Below are 27,637 nucleotides of genomic sequence, written 5' to 3' on the forward strand. Positions count from 1 at the left end.
TGAATTCTTTAAAAAAAACAAACAAAATGGCTTGGCAAAGCTTGGAAGCGTTCTGGTTGCGCGAGCAAGAGGAGGCTGTTTTTCCCGCCAAAAAAAGAGGAAGTATTATTATAATAATAATAATAAGGGGGAGTCCTTGAAGGTTTTTAGCAGGACGTGGAGATGCTCTTTTCGCCTTTGATTCCCACAAGGCTGAGGCCGCTAAGAGAGTCCGAGAACCTGTAAGGTAAGTGAGAAAAAGTGAGGAAAATGTGTGTTTGGTTTCTTCAGGGAACGTGGTGGCTGCTTATATTGTTAAAATGCTTGGATGAAGTGAACTGCAGGAGCAGAAAAATCCCAACCTGAGCAGGTCCGTTTGAATTGCAGGTGGTCCTCGACTTACAACCGTTTATTCAGTGTCCATTCAAAGTCAGAATGGCACTGGAACAAGCCATGACTGTTTTTCACACTTAACAACCGTCACAACATCCCCACAGTCGTGATCAAAATCCAGCTGGTCGGCGACTGACTCAGATTTATGACAGTTGAAGCGTCCCTAAGGCCGCACGATCCCCTTCTGTGACCTTCTGGCAAGCAAATGTCCCAAGAGGAAGCCAGATTCGCTTAACGACCATGTTATTGATTTAACAAGTGAGGGGATTCCACTTGACAAAAAGTGGCCAGAAAAGGAGCAAAAATTAAATTTCTTCCTTTAGTGACCTAAATTTGGGGCTTCGTTGCGGTCATTAGTTCGAGGACTCCCGGCAACGCAATATGCCATCGTTGCCACACGACGGTTGGTGGAGTAAGCCACAATGGACAGTGCCAAGCCACAAACTCTTCTTAGGGCTTAGCGTGAGAAATTGCAAAGGCACTGAAGCTGTCTTGGGAAACAAAGGCCAGGCCATTCTGCTTGGCATAAATAAATAAAACAACATAAGGGACGCGGTGGCTCAGGGGCTAAGGCGCTTTCCATCCCTGGAATTAGGTGCTGGTTTGTGGAACTTTCAAGGGTATGAAAATCAAACCAGGTTCTGTATGATACTCAGGTACCTAGTTATTATTTATTATTGTTATCTATTATTATCTATTATTGTTATCTATTTATTGTTATCTATTATCTATTTTATCTATTATTGTTATCTATTATTATCTACTTTGTTATCTATTATCTATTTTGTTATCTATTATTGGGACGCGGTGGCTCAGTGGCTAAGACGCTGAGCTTGTTCGGCAGTTTGACGGTTCGAACACCCAGCGCTGCGTAACGGAGTGAGCTCCCGTGACTTGTCCCAGCTTCTGCCAATGTAGCAGTTCGAAAGCATGTTAAAAAAAAGATGCAAGTAGAAAAATAGGGACCCTTTTGGTGGGAAGGGAACAGCGTTCCTCCTTGCGCCTTTGGTATTGAGTCCTGCTGGCCACATGACCACGGAGACGTCTTTGGACAGCGCTGGCTCTTCAGCTTTGAAATGGAGATGAGCAGCGCCCCCTAGAGCCGGAAACGACTAGCGCATAGGTGCGAGGGGAACTTTTACCATAAAAAAAATAACAACCCCAAACAATCCTGCTGAGACCCACAATGGCGTCTCTTTCTCCTGCTCCCCCTGAGCCGATGAATAGCGTGTTGAATGGAGGGAAAAGAGACTCAGCAACTCAGCTTCCATACATTCAAAAGATTCCTGCATCCAAACCGCCTCTCTGCTCTTCCGAAGCTGCGACACCATTAATCTGGGTGTCCCAAAGGTGCCTTGTTTTCAAGAGGCAGATGGACTTTTTTTTTTTCTTTGAAGACGTTTCACTACTCATCCAAGAAGCTTCTTCTGCTTCTTGAAGAAGCTTCTTGGATGAGAAGCGAAACGGCTCCAAGAAGCTGAAGAAGCTTCTCGGATGAAAGCGAAACGTCTTCAAAGAAAAACCAGAAAGTCCAGTTCCAGATACAGATTAACAGCGTTGGGAGGGACAACTGCAGTGATTCGCTTAACAACGGGGCCAAGAAGGGTCGTAAAAGGGAGGCAAAACTCACTTAACAACTGTCTTGTTTGGCGACGGAAATTGGGGCCCCCGTTATGGTTGAGAATTAGCTGCACTTGATCCACCACCCAAACCATTTATTTGGTATTTTATTTATTTTGTGTTTCTAACTTTGCTGGATTGTAGCCAAGCTATCTAAATCGGGAAAGTAATTGAAACAAACAAACATCGGTTCTCTAAGCATCAGACCAAGAAAGGAGAGACCCCAGACTGAGAATCCAAGGCGAAATAAGCCCTCCTTTGTGGAAACAGAAAAGAGAAATAATAAAGGTTTGTTTTTTTCACCTGTGGGCGCCTGGTAACAGAACGAGGCAAAGTGTATTCTCTGGGACCTGTTCGTAGAGGGTTTTGACGTGGCGGTCCAGTTTCTTGATGGTTTTCTTTAAACCAAGTTCCTGCGGAGACATGGTGTCAAGGCTTTCGACGAAACCAAAGGAGCGAAACAACAAAGTAAGCATGCAGGAAGCCATGGCTTCGAGAAACTCGGTGCTTAATGTTTCACTTCAAATGTCAGTGCGGGCAAGGAAACGTCTGCAAGAAAACCACCGAGCGCAGAGAGCACCAGGGACCCCTCAGGCCTTCTCTCCTCCACCCACCCCACTCCTAGCACTGATGATGTTACCTAGTTGGGTCATGAAACGTCTTCAAGAAAATTACCAGGCTCAGGGATCAACGAAGACCCTGTAGTTGTCCTCCTGTTTTCTCCTCCTTTCTACTTCCCTTCTTCCTTCTCTCCTCCTCCTGTCTTCTTCTCTTCCTCCTCCTCCTCTCTACTTCTTCCCCTCTTCCTTCTCCTCTCGTCTTCCTGTCTTCTCTTCCTCCTCTCTACTTCTCCTTTCTCTCCTCCTCCTCCTCTTTTCTGCTCTTCCTCCTTTCTACTTCCTCCCCTCTTCCTTCTCTCCTCTTCCTCCTTTCTACTTCCTCCCCTCTTCTCTCCTCCTCCTCCTGTCTTCTCGTCTTCCTTTCTGCTTCTTTTTCTCTTCCTTCTCCTGTCGTCTCCTCTTCCTCCTCCTTTCTTCTTCCCCTCTTCCTTTTCCTCCTCTCCGCAAGCCCCACTCCCTTCTAGCACTGATGATGTTACCTAGTTGGGCAATGAAACGTCTGCAAGAAAACCACCCAGCTCAGAGAGCACCCCAGGGCCCCACAGTCCTCCTCCTCCTCCTCCTCCTCCACCAACCCCATTCCCAGCCCTGATGGTGTTGCAAAACTCAACTATCCTCTCACTTAGCGATGGAAATTTTGCGGGCCAGTTGCGGTCATAACTGGAGGACTTCCGGTACGGCGCTTTAACCACCGCGCCCTCCAGCGCTCAGCTGAAGCTTCGCTCATCCCAGAACCGAAAGGGGGAGGGAGGCTCCGAATCTCACCCTCCTCCTGCCACCCCTTGCAACCTTGGCTCGCTTAAAGACCACTGGCGGGGTGGGGAGGGTGGGGGGGCTCACCTGATCCAAGGGTTGCTGCCGCCACTTCTGGGGCGCCTCTGCCCCTCCTTGGGCCTTCTCCTTCCCCAGACCGGCCCACTGGAAGAAGGTGGGAGAGGTGAGGGCTCTGCGGCTCTTCTGGAAGGATTTGTTCCCTTGAAGGATTGGGAGGGCCTTGCAGGTGCACTCTGGGCTCTGGAATCCTGGCAGGGGAGACCCCCCCCACAAAAAAATCATGGGAATTTAGACACTGGGAAAGCAGAGCTGCAGCCTTGAGAATCGTGCTGGAGACACAGCCCAGGGGAAAACGGCTTAAATGAAGACATTCCTTGTAATGCCTTTCCTTTCCTTTTCTGAATCCCTCCTTCCCCTCCCTTTCTTATCCCTTCATCTCCTTTCCTTTCCTCCTTCCTCCCCTTTTCCCTTTCCTTATCCCTTCACCTTTCCTTTTTCTCTTCCTCCCTCCTTCTCTTCGGCTTGTTTGCTTCCTTTCTTTTCCTTCCTACCCCTCCCTTTCTTATCCATTCATCCTTTCCTTTCCTCCTTCCCTTGCCTTCTTCCTCCCTCCCTTCCTTATCCATTCAGCTTTTCTTTTTTCTTTTCCTCCCTCCCTCCTTCCCTTCTGCTTGCTTCCTTTCTTCTTCCTTCCTTCCTTCCCTTCCTCCCTTATCCATTCACTTCCTTTCCTTCTTCCCTTTCCTCCTTCCTTTCTTTCTCCCCTTCCTTATCCATTCACCTTTCCTTTCTTTTTTCCTTCCCTTTTCCTCCCTCCCTCCTTCTCTTCCTTCCTTCCTTCCCTTCTCCTTCCTTCCTTCCTTCCTTTCCTTCTGCTTGCTTGCTTCCTTCCTTCCTTCCCTTCTTTCTTTCCTTCCTCCCTCCGTCCTTCCCTTCCTTTCCCTATCTATTCCCCACCTTCCCTTTCCTTCCCTTCACTATGACCAACACAAAAAGGTCATAAAATGGATTGTGCGGATCGAGGGCTGCCCTCTAAGAGTGAGGGTGCCCCAGGGATGTCAAAAGGAAAATTTTTTAAGCGCCAAAAGAGAGAATGAGGAAGGGAACAACTAGAAGGAAGAACTTAAGACTCTTAATCAGCAGGTTATCTCATGCAGCAATCTTGTTTTGGAGAATGCATTTATGGCCCCGCTTACTCAGAAAGCAGTAATTCTTTTGTCTTCCGGTCTGGAGATTTCTCGGCCAAAAAATGGACTGTAAACCTTCCAAAGGGCCCAACTGTTCACGCAGCTCCGTCTCCTCTTGGCATTTCCTCAATCCGGCCAGGTAAAGGGTGGCTTCGTTTTCGGGATCTCTTTCCAGCTCTTGCAACAGCATCTCAACCTCAAGGGTCATCTCGGTGAGGGGCCTCTGAACCTGAAGGCGCAAGGAAACCGAAATGGAGGACGAAAGGCTGGTAAACATTGGTTGGCATTCTCCTCTCTCCACCCTGGGGTTTAAAGGGGAGCTATAGGCCTACCTGGAGGACCGATCCTCCGATTTCTGCTCCGTTCAGGTCTTCCAAAGCCAGTTGTGCACCTTCCAACACTTCATATTGGATAGAGAGATGGGGCTTTGGAAGAGACAAAAAGGGGCCTCAGGAGTTAAATGAGGGGTTTGGTGCTTCCCAGTACTTGGATCCTTCCTTCCTTCCAAATTCCTTCCTTCCAAATTCCTTCCTTCCTGCTGAATTCCTTCCTTCTAGCTGAATTCCTTCCTTCCTGAATTCTTTCCTTCCTTCCTAATTCCTTCCTTCTAGCTGAATTCCTTTCTTCCTTTCGAATTCCTTCCTTCCAAATTCTTTCCTTCCTTCCTGAATTCCTTCCTTCTAGCTGAATTCCTTTCTTCCTTTCAATTCCTTCCTTCCAAATTCTTTCCTTCCTTCCTGAATTCCTTCCTTCTAGCTGAATTCCTTTCTTCCTTTCGAATTCCTTCCTTCCAAATTCTTTCCTTCCTTCCTGAATTCCTTCCTTCTAGCTGAATTCCTTTCTTCCTTTCTAATTCCTTCCTTCCAAATTCTTTCCTTCCTTCCTGAATTCCTTCCTTCTAGCTGAATTCCTTTCTTCCTTTCTAATTCCTTCCTTCCAAATTCTTTCCTTCCTTCCTTCCTTCCTTCCTTCCTTCCTTCCTTCCTTCCTTCCTTCCCAAGCAATAGCAGACTTATATACCGCTTCCCAGTGCTTTTACAGGGGTTTACAGAGTCACCCTCTCGCTCCCCAACAATCTGGGCCCTCATTTTACCCGCCTCGGAAGGACGGAAGGCTGAGTCGACCTTGAGCCTGATGAGAATCGAACTGCCAAATTGCAGGCAGCCGGCAGTCAGCAGAAGTAGCCTGCAGTACCGCACTCTTAACTACTGTGCCACCGTGGCTCTAAATGTTCAGAAATGGGAGGGCGGACAGATAGATCCAGCAGTTTAGCTCTACCCACCCTCACCACCAGTATTTGCACCGGCCACTGTCCAGGACAGCAAAATGGTTTTGACTACTTGCCTTCAACGTTTCTGGAATGACCTGGATCGTCTGAATGTGGCCACATTTCCCGAAGGCCTTTTCCACAGTCTTCAGACCAACATCTTTGCTCAAAGGGCCAACATAGATGGTGAGCAGGTCCGAAAGCTTGGCCCTCATCTAGGGAAAGGAGGACGGCACTCAGAAACGGAACCCACGAGGCGGCGGGCTGTCCTCGACTTATGACCCCAACGGAGCCCAAGATGTCTCGCTAAGCGAGACATTCATTCAAAGTGAAGGGGTTTTTTTTGCGCCGTTTGGGGAATGGGGAAGTTCTACTGACCTTCGAAGTGGCTTCGGCGAGGAGGTCAGCCGTGACGTGCTTTGAACCCAAAGCCAATTGAATTACATTAATGGGAGATTTAGGAATCTCTTCCAGGGCTTTCTGGAGAATCTGAAAAGGGAGACATTTTAGAGATCCACGCATTGAAGAAAACTAAGATGCTCAGAGAACATTTGTAGTGTTAGCACTGATGTTGTTACCTAGTTGGGTCATGAAACGTCTGCAAAAAAAACATCTAAGTTCAGAGAGCTCCAAGGACCCCTTGATTCTTCTGTTCCTCTTCCTCCTTTTTCTCTTCCTCCTCCTCCCTTCTTCCTCCTCCTCCTCTGCACAAATCCCCCGTCCCTTCTAACACTGATGATGTTCCCTAGTTGGGTCATGAAACGTTTGCAAGAAAACATCTAAGATCAGAGAGCTCCAAGGAACCCTCAGTCCTTCTCCTCTTTCTCCTTCCTCCTCCTCCTCTGCACAAATCCCCCGTCCCTTCTAGCACTGATGATGTTCCCTAGATGGGTCATGAAACGTCTGCAAGAAAACCATGAAGCTCAGAGACCCCCACATTTCAACCCTGGGTTACAAATATTCTCATTTATTGATTCATATCAATAGCTCACAGAGGTACAAAAGAGAGAGGCCCCAAAATTATCTACGATAACTGGATTTTCATTGGAAAGAAACCAAGCCCGTACGTTTATCAGCTTTGTAAAATTAAAACTATGGTAGAGAAGCACAACCAAATAGCATTTATTACTCACTTGCTCATTTGAGGAATCCGTATGTTTCTGAACATCATCTGTTTTTTCACTGAAGTCGTCTAAAAGGCTAAAAGACAAGAAGGAAAACCAAAGTTAAATAAATTAGCTCGAAGGTACAGCTATTCCTCGACCTACGACCGTTCGTTCAGCGACCATTTGAAGTTAAAACGACACTGAAAAAAAAAGGGAGTAAGGAACCTTTTTCATTCTTAACGCCTGTTTGCAGCGTTCCCGTGGTCACCTGATCAAAATTCAGACGCCTGGCAACTGGCATGTACTTATGACAGTTGCAGTGTCCACAGGTCACGTGATCTGCTTTTGTGACCTTCTGACAAGCAAAGTCAATGGGGAAGCCAGATTCACTGTACAACCTTGTGGGAGGCGGAGAATAGATGGGGGCCAGGCCAGCCAGAGGTGGGATTGGCCGATTCTCTGAACTACTCAAAATTTCTGCTACCGGTTCTCCAGAACCGGTCAGAACCTGCTGAATACCCACCTCTGGTGTGAGTGGTATTTCACTTTTATATAGAGAGATATTTTTTTTGCAAAAAGGTTACTACCAACCAAGTTCGAACAAACCTCAGAGGGGACCTGTTTCGATCTGAAAATTTCTGAACAAACAAAAGGGCAGTAATTCCAAATGAACAGGCTACCCAACTCAGGACAAAAAAAAAAAAAGCTTTGTAACCATCTAAACGCAACCACTGTGTTGGTTTTCTCCGGACTGGCTGTTTGGCAAAATAAACTGGCAACCGAAAAAGAGCGCGGGGGACCCGTTGCCTTGCGATTTTGAGTCTGTGGTGATGCGTATTTTCTCAATCTTCTTTCCAGAGGTTCTGCCAGGGTCTGTCAGCTTGGAAGCCATTTTTCTTGGAGGCTTCTGGGCTGCCACATTCATTGCCTGGGAATTTGGAAGAGGGGACTTCAGGGAGCGGTGGAAGATTAGCCACAACAACATTCCTTTCTCAGAGAGTCAAGGACATGTTGCCCTGCACCTGGAAGGAAGTGACTGGAAGGATGGTCTCCAGTTGGAACGAAGGTTTGATTGGGCCATGGGATGGACTATGGGGTGCAGGGGTTGGATTTTGGATTCTCTTTGGGCTGAGGAAAATCCCCCGGAAATCTGAGATTCAGGTTTTCCTCAGATGTGCCAATATGACATCTCTAATACAATGGATCTTTGAGAAGATGACAGTCTCGGGAGTCTTTTCATTTGGAGGTTGTTACTTGGAACGCTGACAGGGTCTTTTAACAGTTTGGAGAAGAGACCTACACATGAACTTCTCAAGCCGAGAGAAACGCCACCCTCACCTGGTGTTTGGTACCGCTTTCTCCATCCTCTCATTTTGTTCCACCTTGACCTTGCTCTCTGTCTCTTCCATCTTCGTTTGCTCGGACAATCTGGCTTCCAGATTCAATTCTGCAACCTAGGATGGAAAAATAATCTCCCGAATATTACGAATTCTTCTCCTGCATGTTTGACTTCCTGTCAGTTCTTCAGATTGTTGGTTAAATGCCTTATTTCCCATGGAAGTTAAGCCTGAGGACATCTCACAGGACTTCCAGGGGTGTCTCTCTACTTTTCTTTTGCACCCGGGACCATCCTTTGTAGCTGTAAGGGCTGGGGAAAATGTGTCCGGTCACTTCTTAGACCAGGGGTCTTCAAACTTGACAGCTTTTAAGACTTGTTGATTTCAATTCCCAGAATTCCTCATCCAGTCATGTTAGCTCAGGAATTTTGGGAGTTGAAGTCCACCTTTTAGATATATAGGGTTTTTTTTTTTTTGCCAGAAACCAGTGTTTACTTCCATTTTCCTGCAAAAATTGACCATTGGCAAAAAAAAAAATGGGTTCGTTCAACGACCACCGCAAAAAAGATTGTAAGGTTGGGCACCGTCCCATGGTGACTCACTTAATGACACGGTTTGTGAATGTCGCAACATACAACCACAATGGGCAAACTCCCTCAAGGTTCTATGTCAAACACTTACATAATAGGGAGGAAGTTACAACTGCATGCAGAATGAGGTATTGTGGGCAAACTCTGCCCACAGCCTGGAGTTCGATCCTGACCGGCTTAAGGTTGACTCAGCCTTCCCTGAGGTGGGTAAAATGAGGACCCAGATTGTTGGGGGGCAAGAGCTGACTCTGTAAACTGCTTAGAGAGGGCTGAAAAGCACTGGGAAGCAGTATTTAAGTCTAAGGGCTACTGCTGTATGTTAGATGGCTTGCTAGTTCTCCCCTTTTAAAAATTCTGGTATTTTTTTTTCTTTGCAACCATTATCTGCTCTCTGATCACAATTACAGTTAGAATGACTTGGCAAGAGTGGTACAGTAGAATAGAATAGAAAAAAGAATAGAATAGAAAGTAGAACAGAAAATAGAATAGAATAGAATATAGAATAGAAAACAGAACAGAAAATAGAATAGAAAATAGAATAGAATATAGAATAAAAAATAGAACAGAAAATAGAATAGAATATAGAATAGAAAATAGAATATAGAATAGAAAATAGAACAGAAAATAGAATAGAAAAAAGAAAATAGAATAGAAAATTGAAGAGAAAATAGAATAGAAAATAGAAGAATATAGAATAGAATATAGAACAGAAAATAGAATAGAAAATAGAAGAATATAGAATAGAAAATAGAACAGAAAATAGAATTGAATAGAAAATAGAACAGAATAGGATAGAATAACAGTTGGAAGGGACCTTGGAGGTCCGCTAGTCCAGCCCTCTTCTCAAGCAGGAGAACCTACACTATCTCAGACAGGTGACTGTCCGGTCTCTTCTTAAAAACCTCCAGTGACAGAGGGCCCATGTGTTCTGGAGGCAAGTTGTTCCACTGGTTAATTGTCCTCACTGTTAGGACCCTGCAAGTGTAAAGACACATTGATTGCTGTTTTTAAACAACACTCATAAAAGGGCTAAGGTACCTACTTTCCTGCGTCCATGTTCAATGAAATACTGGGCCAGCTCAAGAGCAGACTGGGCGTCTTCGGTGGGATCGTGACCCAATTGGGACGTGCTCTGAATTTCTTTCCTATAAGAAGAAGGAAATAAGCAGCTGGTACATCCATGAACATTTATATACTCCATTGCAGTGGTGGCTAACCTTTTTGGGGGCTCCTGTGCCAAAAATCGTGTGCACGCTTGCGCGCTCACCTGCCAGCATCCAGAAGGCAATGCATGCCCCCCTCACGCCCCCTCCGCATGCGCCTGCAATCCCCCTCCTTACCTGCACTGCGCCTCACAACTGATTTTCGGCCTCCCAGAGCCTTGAAAAAAGCCTCTGCAGGCTTTACAGGCCGAATAATAGGCCCGTTTTGTCACAAACGGGCCTATTATTCGGCCTGCGGAGGCTTTTTCCAAGCCTCTGGGAGGCCAAAAAAGACGTCAAACCAACCGAAAAATCAGCTGTGAGGCGCGCGCATGCGCAGTGAGGTATGTTTGCCTGTAGCTCGCATGCCAGCACAAATGGCTCTGCGTGCCAACTCTGGCACGCATGCCATAGGTTCACCATCACGGCTCTATTGAGTAGCAAAGAAGCAGGAAGATTTGGGTAGAATATTTGTAGTTTTTGGACACGGCTTGGTCTAGAACGGTGATGGCTGACCTTTTTGGCACCGAGGGCCCAAAGCGCATGCACACAAACCCCCCAAATGCAATGTGTGCGTCCCCCCATGCATCAGCCCCACCCACGCATACAACGGTAGAGACCCAAAGACCAGCAGAGGCACATGCGCATGAATGGCGGAGCTGAGCTGGGGTGACAGCTCACATGGCCACAGAGAGGACTCTGTGTGACACCTCTGGCACACATGCCATAGGTTCGCCATCACGGGTGATCACGCTTTCCCAGAATGATCGCGCTTTCCCAGTTGAAACTATGGAAAATACAGCACTGATGATGTTACTTAGTTTGGTAGTGAAACGTCTCCAACCAAACCCCATTCTTCTCCTCCTCCTCCTCCTTATATTTCCTTCTCCTCCATTCCAGAAATCCCACTTCCCTCCTAGCACTGATGATGTTACCTAGTTGGGTCATGAAATGTCTGCAAGAAAACAAGCTCAGAGAGCACCAAGGACCCCACAGTCATCGTCATCCTTCTCTTCTTCCTCCTCCTCCTCTTCCCTCCCCCTCTCCTCTGAAAGTCCCACTCCCTCCTAGCACTGATGATGTTACCTAGTTTGGGCCATGAAATGTCTGCGAGAAAACAAGCAAGCTCAAGGATCATCAAGGACTCCACAAGCTAATTTCAATCTGGGGAATTCTGGGACTTTGAGGTCTACAGGTCTTAAAAGTTTGCCAAGGTTGGACACCCTTGCCCTAAGCAGGTATGCTTGTAGGACTTGGCAAGTCTTTATTTATCCGTCAACAACCCAGCCCTTTTCCTTGGCGAGGAGTTCCTTTCACGGCGGAGCAATTCAGAAAGATCCTAATTGGGAAGTGTGAGGAGACATGTCCGCAGGCAGAAAACTCAACCCAGAACCTTCTTACCCTAAAACAGCAGCCGCTAAAAATTTCAGCTTGAACCTTTTCCCTCCTTTCCGGACGTAGAGAAGCGAAGTGTCTATAATGTTCGGGTGAATCATCTGGAAAGATGAGAGGGAAAAACGGAAAGGCGGTTCAAAACAACAAACGAACCAACAACAACAACAAAGCCATTTTGGCTATCTCCAGGAAGTCCTGGACTTGCGACCATTCCTTTCGTGACTGTTACAAGGGCGCTGGAAAAAAAGGCACTTACGACCAGTCCTCGGGCTTATGACGGTCACAAAACCTCCACCATCACGGGATCCAACTCCGAACTTGGCATCTTAGCTGTCTGAGGAATTCTGGGAGTTGGAAGTCCACAAGTCTTAAAGTTGCCAAGTCTGGGAACTTCTGCCTCAGGCTAAGGGGGTCTCCAAATTTGGCAAACTTTGTAAAGATTTGTGGATTTCAAATGGCTGGCTGAGGAATTCTGGGAGGTGAAGTCCATGAGTCTTTTTTAAAAAATTATTTTATAACACAACAATACAAAAACAAATAGTAGGAAAAATAGGGGGAAGGGGAGGTGTAGAAAAGAGGGGGGAGGGAAGGCACTGACTTCCAACTCCCCTGGGTGCAGTAGAATAAGATAATAGCATCAAACCTCAACTTTTTACTTTTACATTAATACCATAGCAACAAACCTATCTAATTGGAAAAGCCCATTTTTTTCCGCCCACCACAAGCACAAAGTCCAGAAGCCGTTTCCAAGTGGAAGCAAAATTAATTGTGTGGGGTTTTTTTTCCTCTTTTATTCAAAACAGTCCATTTAGCCCTCTCTGCTAAGTCCATCAGCTTCGGCAGCCGTCTGTCCATTGTGGGAATCAAAGCGTCCTTCCATTTTTGGAAGTCCGCAAGTCTTCCAAGTTGCCATGTTTGGTGACCCCTCCCTTAGGCCAACGTCTGGTGCAGAGGTCTCCAAACTTGGCCACTTTTAAGACGTGTGGACTTCAACTTCCAGCATAGCTGGTTGAGGAATTCTGGGAGTTGGAAGTCCACAAGTCTTAAAGTGGCCAAGTTTGGAGACCTCTGCACCAGATGTTGGCCTAAGGCAGCGGTCACCAAACATGGCAACTTGTTCTGCTGGGTTGAGACTGTGGAAGTTGACATACTCACTTCTAGAGCGCGGAGATCAGCATCTAAGGAGTGGCCCACTAAAATGGCATCCGGAGGCAGAATACTCTTCAGTCGGCTCTGGATTTCCGCGAGGGTGGTTTGCACGGGGCCTAGCAGCTTCTCCGTGATGCCGGAGTAACTTCAAAACACAAGAAAGGGAACGTTTTAGGGCCGTACCAAGATGAGAGTTGCCAACCAAGGGTCTTTCAAGAAAGTTAATGGATTCCAGCGCAAATAATGATACTGGGACGGGTAATCCTCGACTTAATGCCCACAATTGAATTCCCACGGCTAAGCAAGTGAGTTGTTAAGTGAGTTTTGCTCTGTTTTATGACCTTTCTTGCCATCGTTAAGTGAATCCTTGCAGTTGCTCGGTTAGTGACGGGCTTGTAAAATGAATCTGGCTTCCCCATTCACCCTGGGACACTGCAACCGTCATGAATATGAGTTGCCAAGTGCCTGAATTTTGATTACTTGACCATGGGGATGCTGCAGCGGTCATAAGTGTGAAAACTGGTCGTAAGTCATTTTTTTCAACGCCGTTGTAACTTTGAACAGTCACTAAATGAACTGTTGTTAAGTTGGGGACTATCTGCATAACTATAGATCGGGGAATTCCTAGAGAATTAACTTCTTAACTCTCTTCCTGTCCACCAAACTGTCTTAAGCTTCGCTGCCTCTTTGCCCTCTGGGAAGCAGCCCCTCCCTCCTCGGAATCCAGACTACATTCCACTACACTAATCCCAATCAACCCCACCCCCCTCTTGCATATACTCCCGGGATGCTACGTGTAACAGTTTAAAACAAAGAGATATACACACACCTTATCCAAATACGTGGCTTGGCCTTAAAATATTAAGCCGTACCAAATTGGAGAACCCACATTTCAAGCAACTACAGTTCCCAAACATTCAAAATTCTGGGTAGTGCCCAACTTTTCCATCAGTTGTTAAGTTAAAGCAACCTACCGGGTAAGGTAGTTCCTGATTGGCCGTTTTGGCTTGACAAGCTCATTCATAATGCAATGGCCGTGGGTGTCCACCAGGGCAATTCGGGTGAGTTCTGACCCCTTATCGGTGAGACACTGGTCAAAATGAGAAAGGTTGAAACCAGAGATGTTTTTATTAGGGATAATGGAGAAAAATGTAAACAAAGCAGACACCTATTTAATTATACATGTAATTACAGCAGCAAGAACAACATTCGCCCAGAATTGGAAAGCGAGCGAGATTCCAAGCGAGGATGCCTTCATTGGGAAAATATTACATTGCGCCGAAATGGATAGGCTATCACTAGAATTGAAAGAGCGAGATGAACTAGAATACTACAAAATAGGGAACACATTTTACAATTGGAGGGACATGAAAGGGTGTTCATAGAACTTAAATAAGTAGAGAATGTGACAAGAAAGAACAAAAGAAAAATGGAAAATATGTTACATAAAGATGTATATATGTACACAAATGTATACATCTTTTTTCTTTTTGTTTCTCTTTTTAATTGTAAAGGGATTAGACGGAAATGTATGTCAAAGAAGAGACACCACGTTCACTGTTTTTAATGTTTATATTCAATGCAATTTATAAATATGAAAAAAATAACGAGAAAGGTTGACGAAAGGTCGATGGTTCTCTGCAGCCCTTTGCCTCCCTCCTATGATATAGTCAACTTGATGGGATTCCTTTATGGAAGGATAACACCCAGGGGTGGCATTCAAATTTTTAACAACCGGTTCTGTGGGCATGGCTTAGGTGGTGGGCGTGGTCTGGTGGTCATGTGACTGGGTGGACATGGCTTGGTGGTCATGTTATTGGCTGGGTGTGGCCAACTCAACATCACTCACATCGAGGCACGCATCTTCTCGCCTGGCCTCTCATGACTGTGGGGATGCTGCAACAGTCGTAAGTGTGATAAATGGTCATAAGTCACTTTTTTAACTTGGAATGGTCACACCACACAAGCAAAGTACCAGCAAAGGAAAGGAAAGAAAACTCCAGAGACGTTCCTGAGACAGGAAGTCTAGTCCTGCCAAGAATGTAATAAGGGTTAACGCAGAGGCAGTTTCTGTAAGCGACACCAGAATGTTTCCTTCCTGCCTTCCTTACAGGATTAGACCAGTAATTTCTTCTAACAACCGGTTCTCCGAACTGCTTAGAATGTTAACAACCAGTTCTAGCAAATAGGTGCGAACTGGTAGATTCCCACCCCTGATAACACCTCTCAAATTGAATTCTTTCCCTTCCTGGCTGGAGACGAAACTAGAGAGTTTTTGCATGCACTCTATCACAGTTTAGAGCTGCGCCCCGAATCAAGAGCGGAAGACTTAAAGGCAAATCTTTTATAAGTATGAAATCATTTCTTACGTACTGAGATCCAACCTTTGCAATGGGAAGGAGAGTAACACGACACTAAATAAATACCATTTCGCAGTCCAGTCCGAAGAGGGGGCTACTATCCGTAACCGGGCCGTTGCAGAGGGTGTGGACAAAATGGCTGCGGTCGGCGCAACCTGGAGGGGCAATGGAACAAATGTCACATCTGGCAAAAGGTGTGATGACACAAAGGGGCGTGGCGCAAAGGCAACACAGTCAGATAATCAATAGGAGTCCCTTTATTAGCTCCAACTTTGCCCCCAAGATCCTGGTTACTTTGGAGAAAAACTCTCCCAGGAACAGCCTTTGATTGTAACGAATCAAGTCCAAAACATGGTCAACAAAAACTGTAACTACAAGTCCGCTCAAGCCAAAATGAGGTAATTAGTTTGGCAGGGCAGGAGCAAGAATTCCAGATGTAAAGGCACAGCAAAACTCAACACGGTTGGGAAGATGCCAGGAACACAGATAAGCAAAGACAACACAGGATAAAGTCATATTTGTTCCCAGCAGCCTGTCGCACGCAACCTGCCTTTCTTATCAACTATCTTCCCAACTGTGGCTAATGAAGGGAATCAGGGCCCTTTCTTTCCTCATAAGCCATGCAACTCACGTTGCTCCCTTCTCTGTTCCTCCCTGAGTGCCCTAGGATGAAGAGGGGGTGGGCCTGGGTCTTCCTCTGAATTCCCTCTCCCTTGTTCTACCTCTTCCCTGCTCTGCCCAGCTGGACATTGCCCTTCTCCAGCCTCCTCCACAGCCCGACAGGGGCATGACAAAAGGTGTGGATAGCCAGCACTCTGCAGCCCCTGGATCGAAGACATGGATTATTGTTGTTATGGTTTGTCATGCAGTCAGCCAGATGATTAGACTGGCTTTGGGCAGTTTTTATCCACATATCAAGTCCATTCGATGGATGTGGGATAGGGAGATGTGTATGTTTGATGGTCTTAAAAGGTCTCATTGTAGAATGTAAGCTGTTCCAAGTAAAGCGACCTATTGCAATTGACTGATGAAGTTGTCAATGCCAACGATGTTCAAATGGTTATTATTTATTATTAAAAAATGGTGGCACAGTGGTTAGAATGTAGCATCGCAGGCCAACTCTGCCCACTGCCAGCAGTTCAATTCTGACCGGCTCAAGGTTGACTCAGCCTTCCATTTTTCTGAGGTAAAATGTGGACCCAGATTGTTGGAGGCAATATAGGCTGACATTTTAAACAGCTTAGAGAGGGCTGTCAAGCACCAAGAAGTGGTATATAAAGGCTATTGCTCTTAAATTTATTTGGCGCCTATCTTGCCTTGGGGCTATTACTCTAAGCGGTTCATAACCTAAAAAAAAAAAAAATTAAATAAATAAATAAAAAGGATGGTAGAAACCTAGGCTCTTGGGCCAATCATGGACTGGAAAGAAAAATACACCAGCTTAGAACTATCATTCTGTTACCCTTTTGAGAGGACCAGACAATAAAATGAAGACCACAGTTTTATTTATCTATATACTACTAAAACTTTCAATCTCGTGCCCTTTTAACTGGGTGAAATGGTGCATCATAGGACAACAGCTTTTGATCCAAGGTACCTCAAATGGGCTAATGTGTCCAAAGTCCCTCCCGAGAGAATTAAATTTGGAGAAGTTATGGCTGCTACGGCGACCATGGGATCTTCAGTTTCAATGTTCTGTGACAGTTTCCCAGGCACTCTTGCAATCCCCTCCCTCCCTCCACCATTCAGGAGCAACCATTTACCTGCCGGCAGGTAGGGCAGGGCAGGGCAAGGAAGGGGAGATTTCCGATTCTCTCTGCCAGATTCCCACAAGAAAACTCAATGGGGAAGCCAGTGGGAAGTCGGAAGTAGCTTCTACTTCCACTGCTTTTTTGTTTACCTGTGATCATTTTATTTGTCCATTTAGGCAAGGACCTATCTCTGAAACAATGACCTAAAAAAGGCACAGGTAGTCTAATTCAAACTACTAAAGTTATGATCTGTCCCTCTTCTAGACATCTAGATTTTGATCATAAATGTGGATTTTAAGACAGCTTACCTTCTATGGGGTAATCATAGACGCGCATCTCCTCAGGAGTTAAAATATAACTGGAGAGTCTGCAGACCTTTTCTGTGTGTTTCTGATCCCTCTCTAGAACTTAAGAAAACATTCGCTCTAAATATCTGTATTAGCATTTTTGCCCCTTTTCTGCCAGCAGTCTCTTCAATGTGTTATGAGAAGACAGAAGGGGGCTTTAACGTGTCATTTGATTTATTTTACCGGTTAGATTGGTGTCTCTTTCAGAAACACTAAATGAATAACCGTAAAATAAAATCAAGCTGCAAGACCAGCAATAATAATAATAATAATGATAATTAAAAAACACATTTTCATTCTTCACATATGCCAGTTTGCTGTTTAACTAAGTTCTGCCCGAGACAGTTTATTCTGTTTATTCTCTGCTTGGAAACAAAGTACTTTAGAAATTAGGGAATTTTCAAATGAATCTGTTTTAAGCAGCCCAAATTTCACAATTTGGCTGGTCTATTATTTTTTTAAAAGTCACCTCAGGTTTATAAAAGGCCAAATTATTTGCACAAAGGGACATATTGTAGACTATACAAATAGTCCTCAACTTTAGTGGCTGTCTGAAACTACGGGGGTGCCGTATAAAGTCCAGTTCTCATACTTATGACCAATTCTCACATGTACGACTGTGGTGTTCCCTTAACAACCGTGATGATTTGCTTAGCAACTATTGTAACCATGTCGTGAAACAAGGTCAGACTGAACTTACGACCATGGGTCCAAATTCGACTTATGACCGCAATGGCTTTCCGTAGAAATTCCAACCCCAATTGCGGTCATAAGTTGAGGACTAGTCGTGTGCATTGCACACCAGCCCTGTCTGCTTGGATTTTTCAGAAAATAACAAAAGTATAGATGAGGGAATTGAAAAGGAATTTATTTTTTACCTTCCCTGCTGAGCTGTTGACTGTCGTCTTTGCCCAATCCGGCCAGTTTTTTGATAAAGTCACCCGAAAGGGCGGGCAGAGAAAAACGCTGATAAAACATAGAACAGAGACAAAAAAAAAAATCAAGACAAAGAAAATGACATGACATCATATTCCTTTCTATATATTCTGACAGAGGAAGGGGGCATTTGGAAGCTTCTGAGGAGAGTTGCCTCCGTTAACAACAGCCGTCGTATACAGGGGTGCGATTCAGCCGGTTTGGTCCAGTTGAACCGATAGTTCCGGTGATTAGTTGGCTCTGCCCACCTGCCCTTGCCTGTCCTATATTTCCGTGTTTTGCTGTTCTGACCCAAGGCTGATGGAGACACTAACAAACACATGTTAGTCCCCAAACCCCTTTTTTTATTGCAACAGCTGTGAATTTTAGTCATTCACAGCCCGTAATGAGTCTCCAACAGTTTGTCAACAGTCCCATGGAAGTCTGCCAAAGTCCTTCAGGATAAGTCTGATAAGCACGCACCTTTATCTTCCTTGAAATGCTGCCAACGACTACATGTCCCATTAGTTATACAAGCACAAATTCAACACCGTGCTTCAGGTTTCAAACCGATCAGTATGAACAAAGTTGCTTCCTGCAAAGGCTCCTGTCCCTTTGCTCCTCCTTTATGTTTTATGGGAGGGCCAATCACCTCCAAGCCTTACTCCTTTTGTCTTAACTGTTCTTGCCTTCTGGCAGCTCTGCGCAAGCACGCCCTGGGAACAGACTCCCCTTGTTCCTCTGTCTTTCTGCTGCCAGATTCTGGAGGCTCTGGAGTCAGCACACAACTCCCAGTTGGCCCTGGTCCCATTTCTGTATCGGATGCAGGACCCTCGTCCGAGTCCTCCCCCCCCCAGACTGGGCCATGTTCCTCCCCACTATCCAACTCTGCTGCCGTTTCTGCAGGCCGCCGGTGGAACACAACATTTGCAGCCCAGCTGATTCACACAGCACAGTGGAATTGCCGCGCCTGAGATGTTTTGCTCACTCAATGCGCGCTCACCAAACCAGTTGTCACACCCGTTGAATCCCACCCCTGGTTGTATAAGCAAGGACTCCCTGTACAAATACACCCCAACAACAATGATCTGGCCTTGAAACAAACCAACAAAAAGGCATTTATCTTCAAGGGTAATTCCAGGGAAGAGGAGTGGATTCTTCAATCATCTCATCAATACAAATTTAAGACTAAGAAGCACCCGAGGAGAATTAAATGTTCAGAAGGGCTCCAAACATTTTCCTGCTAAACCGCTGGGAGGAAGTGGTTTCCCCCTTCATTTTAACAACCTAGTGGCTGATGCTGCCTTCGCTATTGTTTTTATAGTTGCAGTTCCTCCTTAGCGGAAGTTCTCAAGCCCTTTGCAAATACAAGTGAATTACAACGAGCCAGCTCCAACGGATGAGTCCTAGCTGTGCTTGTGTGTGTTTGTGTGCAAGAGAAAAAAAGCACCAAACATTCATTTGTAAAAGCCTCAGCTAGTGGTCAAAACAACAGTCCGCCCCCCCCCCCTTTTTTTTCCTCTCTCCTAACCTTCTCCAACCACGGGCTGGTTGTTTAAAAAGGGGAAAAGGTGAGGGAGGTACAGATAACCTTTTCTGGGGGAAATTCCCAAGACAAACAAATCTCTTTTGTGTCAACAGTAGCTACCATTTTAATGACCTCGGCTTCCAGGCAGCAGCCAGAGGAAAAAAGAAAAAAAAAAGGGTGAAAGAAAAGAAAAGAAAGCTCATTCTTGAGAAGAATTGGAGGCTGACTTTTTTTTTTCCTGGAAAGTCTTGAATGCCCTCTAAATTAGAGCCACGTGTTTCCTTGTGGCTCCAAAGCTGTTTCCCCCACACCATCACTAGGCCAGCCTCCCCGGTTCGAAGTATCCTGTTAAAGCAGAGAATTGCAAAGGCAGGCAAGGAAAAAAAACAACAACAACCAGTAATGACATTGGAAAAAGTGGCATTTACTTCTGCTAAAAGAAGTGGTGATTTCAGGGGAATTTTTGCTTGCCTTGATAAACCACACCACCCTAGCAAATAAATCATTAGATCTTCGTTTTAATTCAGGCACCGGGATCTAGTCCTGCTTTAGGCATGAAAGCCAATTGGGTGACTTTGAGCCAATTAACGGCCGACAGTGAGTTCTAGTCCTGACTTAAGACACGAAAGCCAGATGGATGACTTTGGGCCAGACACTTTGTCTCAGCCCAACCCACCTCACAGGGTTATTGTTGTGGATAAAATAGGAAGAGGAAGGAGATTTTATGTATGTCTGCTGTCTTGCGTTACTTACGGTATAAAGTAATAAATTTGGGATATAAAAAAAAAGAAATACAATTGGGCTTTTCCCTTGTTATGCTCCTGTTTGGTTCTTCTGTGACTTATTTAGCCACAATACCTATGAAGCCTGCCATATAAAACACAATTTCCTAGACCTAGCTACCCCTCACCCCACAGATGGATAAACTTCAGTGACTTACATGTTTGAAGGTCTTTCGGAGATGTTTGAACTGCAGGTAATACCGGTAAAAATGGAGCTGATCCACATCATGCAATATTACCACCATGACACCAGCCAAATGCCTTTGATGGTGGATACGACACCAACTGTACCACAAAGGATCACGATTATCTTTTATGTTCCTTTAACCAGCCAAGGCCATAGAAATCTATTTCTCGGTTATTCTACTGGTCTCTAAACATTTAGGAAACAGAAATCCTAGCTCTGCAGGGAATGATCTAGCACAAGGATCTTCAAACTTTGACAGCTTTAAGACTTGGGGACTTCAACTCCCAGAATTCCTCCTCCAGTCCTGTTGGCTCAGGAATTCTGGGAGTTGAAGCTCACAAGTCTTAAACTTTCCAAGTTTGAAGACCCTTGATCTAGCAGGTGGTATGGCAGGTATGGATCTCATAGACCGAGGATTTCCAAACTTGGCAACTTTTAAGACTCGTGGACTTCAACTCCCAGAATTCCTTAGCCAAGATGGGTTTGTTTGGTTGGCTTTTGAAACCTGATCGTTGATAGGGGAATAACTTGCAGCTTTCAACTTCCAGAATTCTCCAGCCAGCACAGCTGGTTATTGGTTAAAGGAATTCTGGGAGTTGGGGTCCACAAGTCTTAAAAGTTGCCATGTTTGGAGATCCAGGTCTCAACCTTGTCTGAATGAGCCTAAGCCATCTTAGTGGACTGAATTAAGCCAAGTCACCTTAACCATGATAGATGGTTTAGCGCAATGTATGAATCCAGCTTACGTGTAGCTGATTCAAGAAATCACGGTTAAATTACTCACGGTTTCGTGAAGGAGGCTAATCCAACCCTCATCACCACTGTAATGGCTACCGCATTGGGCTATCAACATGTGAAACAATTTGTTAGAACTTGAGAATTAGGCAAATATTTCAGTACAGGCATTTCTCGACTTAAGGACCACAATCGAGTCCAACATTTCTGTTGCTAAACAAGGCAATATTAAGTGAGTTTTGCCCCATTTTACAGCCTTTCTTGGCCCAGCTGTTAAGTGAATCACTGCAATTGTTATATTAGTAACGCGGTTGTTAAAGTGAATCGTGCTCTCCCTGTTAATTTTGCCTGTCAGAAATTCCCAAAACAGGGACACTTGGGACACTGCAACCGTCATGAGTCAGTTGCTAATTTTGATCGTGTGACTATGGGAATGCTGCAATGGTTAATTGTGAAAAACGGTCATCAGTCACTTTTTTCAATGCCGCTTAACTTCAAACGGTCCCTAAACGAAGCATTATAAGTCAAGGGCTATGAACATTTAAGTGTCAGGGCTCCGGCAGTTATCCCCAATTAAATCATGAGTCTCGAGCCAAACTTCCAAAACTTAAAAAAGGATTTATTGAGAGTTAACATGCCGGCACTGCCTGGGTGTAGCCTACTCTGAGACACATCATTCATTATCATCCTTGACCCTGGTTTCCCCCGTACCCCCCGGGTGTATCGTAATTCATATTCTCCAATGGGACACATCCATAGCCAAGAGTCATCAATCATGTTCTCCAGTTAGAATTTTGCACAGCAGAAACTTTGGTCACCTAGAAACTATCTTTGAAAACATTGATGGAATGCAAGCTGCCCACTGCTCCCCCCTCCCTTTCTGTTGGCAATTCTAAAAAAGCCATAGAAATATTTTATGAGTGACATTAAGGTGGATAAGGTTCCATAAGGTTAAGAGCACATTTACCTGGGCTGAGTGACATTGTGATGTTTTCCGTGTGTGGCATACTTGAGAAACTGACACAGTTGCTCATAGCTGATTTGGCCTTCTCCGAACATTTGAGTAGACAAACTGGGTGTCTTCACCTTGGAAACCAAGAGAATTGACTCAGAACTTGAGTGTTTACATTCCCCCTACAGAAAGGACAACAATACAAAAAATGTTTGGAAAAGGCACAAACTAAAACAGAGCCCAGAAAAACATTTGGAAAACTCCACCCAATACGTTAATTGGTAATTTTTTTTTCTATAATGGGAATGATAAACTAAAACATGCCACAATGGCAAATCCTCTGGAATAATATATCCACAAACAAATCTTACTTCACTGGAAAGTTTAATTTTCTGATGCTTTGACTGAATGTCATTTTTCTCAATCTTTCTCTTTTTTTTAGCCTTCTGGTTCTGTCCTCCAGTTTCATCATCTTCATAACACCTTTTCTCTACAACTCCATCAGTTGGTGCAACCATTTTATTTATAAATCTCTCTTCCAGTGGAATTTATCTGTTAAACGAAAAGAGCAGAGCTTCACAGAAAATAATTTTAAAAATTAATAAATTAATGGAAAGCAAGGCAACTGGCAATGTTGGAACACTTACAATTGGAGCAATACTAACAAGTTGAAATGCTACTTAATTTTGTTTAGGGTTTGAATGAGGGTGAATTACTTATTTATCTACTATCTATTTATAGCTGTTTATATCCATACCTATATATCATCCATCAATATCTACTCTAGTCTAATCCAATCTAATTTTATTGCTGCCCATTTGCATTTCACCAGGCAAATATGATTTTTTTTCCACTGTAGGAAGTTAGCACCCACCCCTCTCCTGGAAAATTGAAATAGCCTAGGGAATATTAAAAAGGCAGAATATTTCCCCTAAAAAGAATAGAAACTCAAGAGCAGAAACTCACTTCAGAAGCAGAATCTCACCCCCATCTTTGTTAATGGGTGGGCCATTAAGGCCTGGGCCAGAATACTTTACATAACAAGGAACTCCAGGTAAAGCTATAGCAATTGCCAAACGCCCTTTTAAAGGCATAAATCATTCAGCAAGGCTAGACCAAGCCTGGAACTCAGGACAGTCTACAGAGTTGCCCCTGGGAGTCTGACAACCAATGGGATACATTTCTTACACAGGAACAGGAAAAACCCAGGCACTCTCAGCAACTCAACCCTTCTGGACCTTCTCTTCTCACCCTTTTTATTGATCTTTTCCCTTTCACTCGGGAGCTCCAGGCCATGGGGTCCTGTCCACCATTAAACCTTCCAAGCAGACTATGTTTTTTTCCCCCACTTGGAACTGAATCCAGAAGGATATTTCTTTCAACACCACCATACAGCAATACGACTTCCTTCATTACGTTATAAGAATAATTTAATTTTAGAATGAGTAACATAAATAAATAACTCTGGAACATGTTTAACATTCATTCTAATGGAACATCAAATCTCCTTGATAAAATGAGTCTAATTAAATCTGCATTTCATGTAATATTCATAGCAAGGTCTTGTGGTATTACATATTCTACCTTAATTTATTCTAATCCAATTGAATGAGAACAGTAAATAAGAGTAGCAGCAGCAGCAGCTACATTATGTGCTATTCCATAAACATGGACTAAAGCTATGTTTTCCAAACTTGGCAACTTTAAAGTGGGTGGACTTCAACTCCCAGAATTCCTCAGGCACCCCCCCCATGCTCGCAGGGAACTCTGGTGCTTGAAGTCCACATACCTTAAAGTGGCTAAATCTGGAAAGCATTGGATTGACACAACTACTCCCAGGATGTAATGAAGTCCATCATGATGTAAAATAGAGGGTGCAGCTCTCAGAACCCTCTTTGAACCCAGCGTCGCCTGCGGGGCAACAGCTGCCATTGTTGCAGCAGATCCTGCTTCCAAATCAGGACACAAGACCACGAAAGGGTTGGAGAATACAGGTGTATTTGTGCACAAGGTTCAGAGCATTAACATGGCAAATTCTGAACCCCTGGCTCTTCCTGAGGCGTCACTTTTATACATTTCATGACCTCAGTCTAACACGGGGCGTTTCTCTTATTAAACTATACCATAAAAGGAAACTAACATGTATACCACAAAAGAAGTACATTTAATTATTCATTTTATCTTACACCATCTGCTATTTTCTATATCCACCCTTGTTTACCGGAACATGGCTAGTTCCTTGGTTCAGTAACTTTGTGGTTTTGCACAATATTTTGTTAAGCAAAGCTTGGGGGCTTCTGCTAAATGTAAAAATACTTTATTTGCAATTTTTCACTGCTTCACCATAATCCCCAACCAGGTGGGAGATGAGCACGTTCCCCTTAATTTTAAATCTGACTTGTGTGGGGGGTATGGGGATTAGGGGGTCCAGCAGTGTAAAAGCGGCAGGTTTAAAGCCCGGAAAGCAGGCTGCTCTAAACTGGCACCTGGACCGGTCCTTTGGTTCCATCCGTGCAATTCTTTAGGGTTTGCAACTACCTGCGAGCCTGCAAACACGTGTAACGGAGAGTTGCAATCTTCCTTCTCTCCCTTGCAAGCAACTGCCTCCCAACAATTAAACTCAGAACGCCTTCCCTTGCAAATATCCACTCCCCATTAAAAAAAGGGGGGGAGGAAAGGAGGGAGGAGGGGAGAATGAAGATAGTGGAAAGCCTGACCTGTATTCCTGCATTCTACTCCCGGATAAGCCCTTCCGCAATCGAGGATTATCTTTGCTCTGCAATCGTCTGCCCGGACCTGAGCTCTCTCTTCCCTTCCCCTCCCCGCATCGCAGCCGAGCCTTAAGACGAGGAAGCGCCCTGTGCGAGAAGAGCGGATTCCAAGGCGGGCAGACCTTCTTAGTCGATCGGCCGAAAGCATCGAGGGGAGAAGGAGGCGGGGCCTGCTCGGCGGCGGGCTGTTTGAATTTGAAATGGCGGCCAGCGGGTAGAGGGCTCCAGGTGGGGCCCGGGCGCGGGGCGGCGGTTGCCATGGCGACGAGGCAGCTGGCCAGGTAAGGGGCCCAGGTAGCGTCGACCTTTCAGTCGGTCGGGGCTGCAAGGGAGACGGACCCCCGTTTGGACCGAGGTGTAGGATAGAGGTCTCCAGTTTTGGCCCCTTTAAGACTTCTGGACTTCAATTCCCAGAATCCCCTGGGGAAGCATGGAAAACCCCCCCCCCAACTCATTAAAATGCAACAACCTTAAATCAGGGGTGTCCAACCTTGGCAACTTTTAAAATTTGGGGACCTCAAACTCCCAGAATTCCCCCTGTACCTTTGGAGCAGGGTTTCTCCCAATTGGGCAACTTTAAGAGCCGTGGACTTCAACTCCCAGAATTCCCTGGCCCGCAGAGCTACTGGGGAATTCTAGGAGTGGAAGTCCACAAGTCGCCATGGGGAAAATACCAACAGGAATGGCCTTGAACTATTACATCCTAATGGGAACTTTGTTTTAATGCTGTCACATTTGCATAACAAATTTTATCTGTTTATTTGATAGGCAGCTAGGCATTATTCAGAGTGTTTTCAAACCTTCTCCCGATGGCCAAAGTCACAACCAATGCAAGCTGCGTGAGTATTACCCTTATTTCATAAAAATTCAGTGTTTGTTATTATTTGCGGGTTATGACAATGAGATAAATATATGACTTTTTGGGGGTTTGCAGGGCAGCTGTTCGACTACTTAATAATTATTGATTTTGAGTCTACCTGCTGGAAGGATATCCGAAGATGTCAAGAAATAAGTAAGCCAAGCTTTAATCTTTTCAACAATTGCTTCCATATGAATTGGGGGTATAAAAAACAAAGAGAAAGCTTGAACATAATTCATTCAAATGCGGGAAGTCATCTAGCCATTCATTTAATGATGTTCAAAATTACAATGGCCACTTAGAAAAATGACTTATGATTGTTTTTCATACTTACAACCATTGCAATATTTAATATTAATAAATATAATATATTTATGACGGTTACATTTTCCCAGGGTCACCTTTTGCGACCTTCTGAAGAGTAAAATCAGTAGGAAGGCTGATTCACTTAACATCCATGTTACTAACTTAAGAACTGCAGTGATTCCTTTAACAACTGTGGCAAGAAAGGTCGTAAAGTAGAGCAGAATTCACGTAGTAAATATCTCACTTAGCAACAGAAATTTGGGGTTCAGTTGTGGTCGTAAGCTGAGAACTACCTATAATCTTTTATTTATTTATCGGCATAGTTGAATTTCCAGCAGTTCTCTTGAACACCTTAAATGGAGAAATTGAGACTGAATTTCATATGTACGTCCAGCCCCAGGAACACCCGACTCTCTCTGGATTTTGTATGGAGCTAACTGGAATAAAACAGGTATAATTTCAATAGATTGTGGTCAGAGTTATTAGTTTCATTTTGTTTTGAAGCATTAACTTTTGATGAATGTTCTTAAAAGAAGGAATTTGCTTGGTGGCTTGAATATGTTTCTTTTATCACCACAATATGACTTTTCTTTGATGCTCCAAACCTATAGCAACCACTGAAAAAGTTTTCGTTTTCATTCATTCATTTTTAAATGAACAATTCAAGTTCTTTTCTGTTTTCAGCTGTTCATTAAGGTGGGCCTAATATATATTAATTGAATGCCAGTGGGTAGTCTTGGAAATAAAAATATATTGGTTGCTTTCACCATTTTGTGTATTGGACTTCTTGTTTTTATTTTGCTTCTTATACAATGCCTGGATAATTTTACTTTATGGCCCGTTCAGAAATATCAATATCAGTGTTGATAAAACCAAATCTAAATCTAGATTCTAAATGGTATCAGCAAGATATTTTTCTTTTGTCTTCAAGCATCAAGTTGATGAAGGAGTTCCACTGCATATAAGCCTATCCCAATTTTCTAAATGGATTTACAAGATCCGGAAGGAGAAAAACATTGTTTTTGGTTCGACTTGTGCTGGTCCCAAAGAAAAATTATGTGCCTTTGTTACGTGGTCAGGTAATTCATAATGTTCATCTACATTATCTATGATAAAGTTTCCTTGTTCTTCATTGCTGGCCCTGTTGAAGATTAAAGCCTGTGGTCTCCCTGATAATAAAATGGAAAAACTGTTAATTTGTGATGGTTTTTGACTTTTGAGTCCACCTGGGACTCTGGAATATTCAAATAATAACCATAATCTGTCTTCTGCTTGGGTTTTTGAGACCAGCCATCATTGGCTATATTTCTATACAGTATTGGAAGGGACCTTGGAGGTATTCTAGTCAGGCAGGAAACCCTACACCACTTCAGACAAATGGTTGTCCAATTTCTTCTTAAAAACTTCCAGTGTTGGAGCATTCACAACTTCTGGAGGCAAGCAGTTCCACAGGCTTTAACAACTAGTTACATTTCCATTGCTCTGTGAACTTGGATAATTGTCATGTACGCTTCACAATAAGGAC

The 27,637-nt window shown here is 44.3% G+C and overlaps 2 protein-coding genes across 3 annotated transcripts in view; one reads left to right on the forward strand and one right to left on the reverse strand.

Moving 5' to 3' along the window:
• Positions 1-24,946, reverse strand: REXO5 (RNA exonuclease 5). Of its 2 annotated transcripts, XM_087942061.1 has the most exons (20): positions 24,894-24,946; positions 22,548-22,728; positions 22,192-22,358; positions 20,461-20,587; positions 17,956-18,043; positions 17,039-17,137; positions 15,046-15,134; positions 13,594-13,709; positions 12,626-12,764; positions 11,477-11,571; positions 9,916-10,018; positions 8,285-8,400; positions 6,974-7,040; positions 6,219-6,329; positions 5,918-6,055; positions 4,906-4,998; positions 4,583-4,802; positions 3,453-3,634; positions 2,296-2,405; positions 1-219 (listed from the first exon to the last, which is right to left on the reverse strand). In XM_087942061.1, exons 2-20 carry the CDS (start codon positions 22,692-22,694, stop codon positions 147-149), a joined length of 2,280 nt encoding a protein of 759 aa, XP_087798187.1. In that variant the 5' UTR covers positions 22,695-22,728; positions 24,894-24,946; the 3' UTR covers positions 1-146. The 2 variants fall into 2 exon arrangements, with proteins under 2 accessions (XP_087798187.1, XP_087798188.1); XM_087942062.1 differs by lacking the exon at positions 24,894-24,946 and having other exon boundaries at positions 22,192-22,310; positions 22,548-22,765.
• Positions 24,938-27,637, forward strand: part of ERI2 (ERI1 exoribonuclease family member 2) — a 6,417-nt gene continuing 3,717 nt past the window's right edge. The window contains exons 1-5 of the mRNA XM_026704271.2: positions 24,938-25,228; positions 25,716-25,786; positions 25,882-25,959; positions 26,436-26,563; positions 27,044-27,191. Coding sequence (XP_026560056.1) covers positions 25,206-25,228; positions 25,716-25,786; positions 25,882-25,959; positions 26,436-26,563; positions 27,044-27,191 — 448 coding nt within the window. The 5' untranslated portion in view covers positions 24,938-25,205. The remainder of the gene's footprint in view (positions 25,229-25,715; positions 25,787-25,881; positions 25,960-26,435; positions 26,564-27,043; positions 27,192-27,637) is intronic.

Source organism: Pseudonaja textilis, chromosome 14, assembly GCF_049901715.1.
Source record: "Pseudonaja textilis isolate UNSWEBS1 chromosome 14, rPseTex1.2, whole genome shotgun sequence".
Lineage (NCBI taxonomy): Eukaryota > Metazoa > Chordata > Lepidosauria > Squamata > Elapidae > Pseudonaja > Pseudonaja textilis.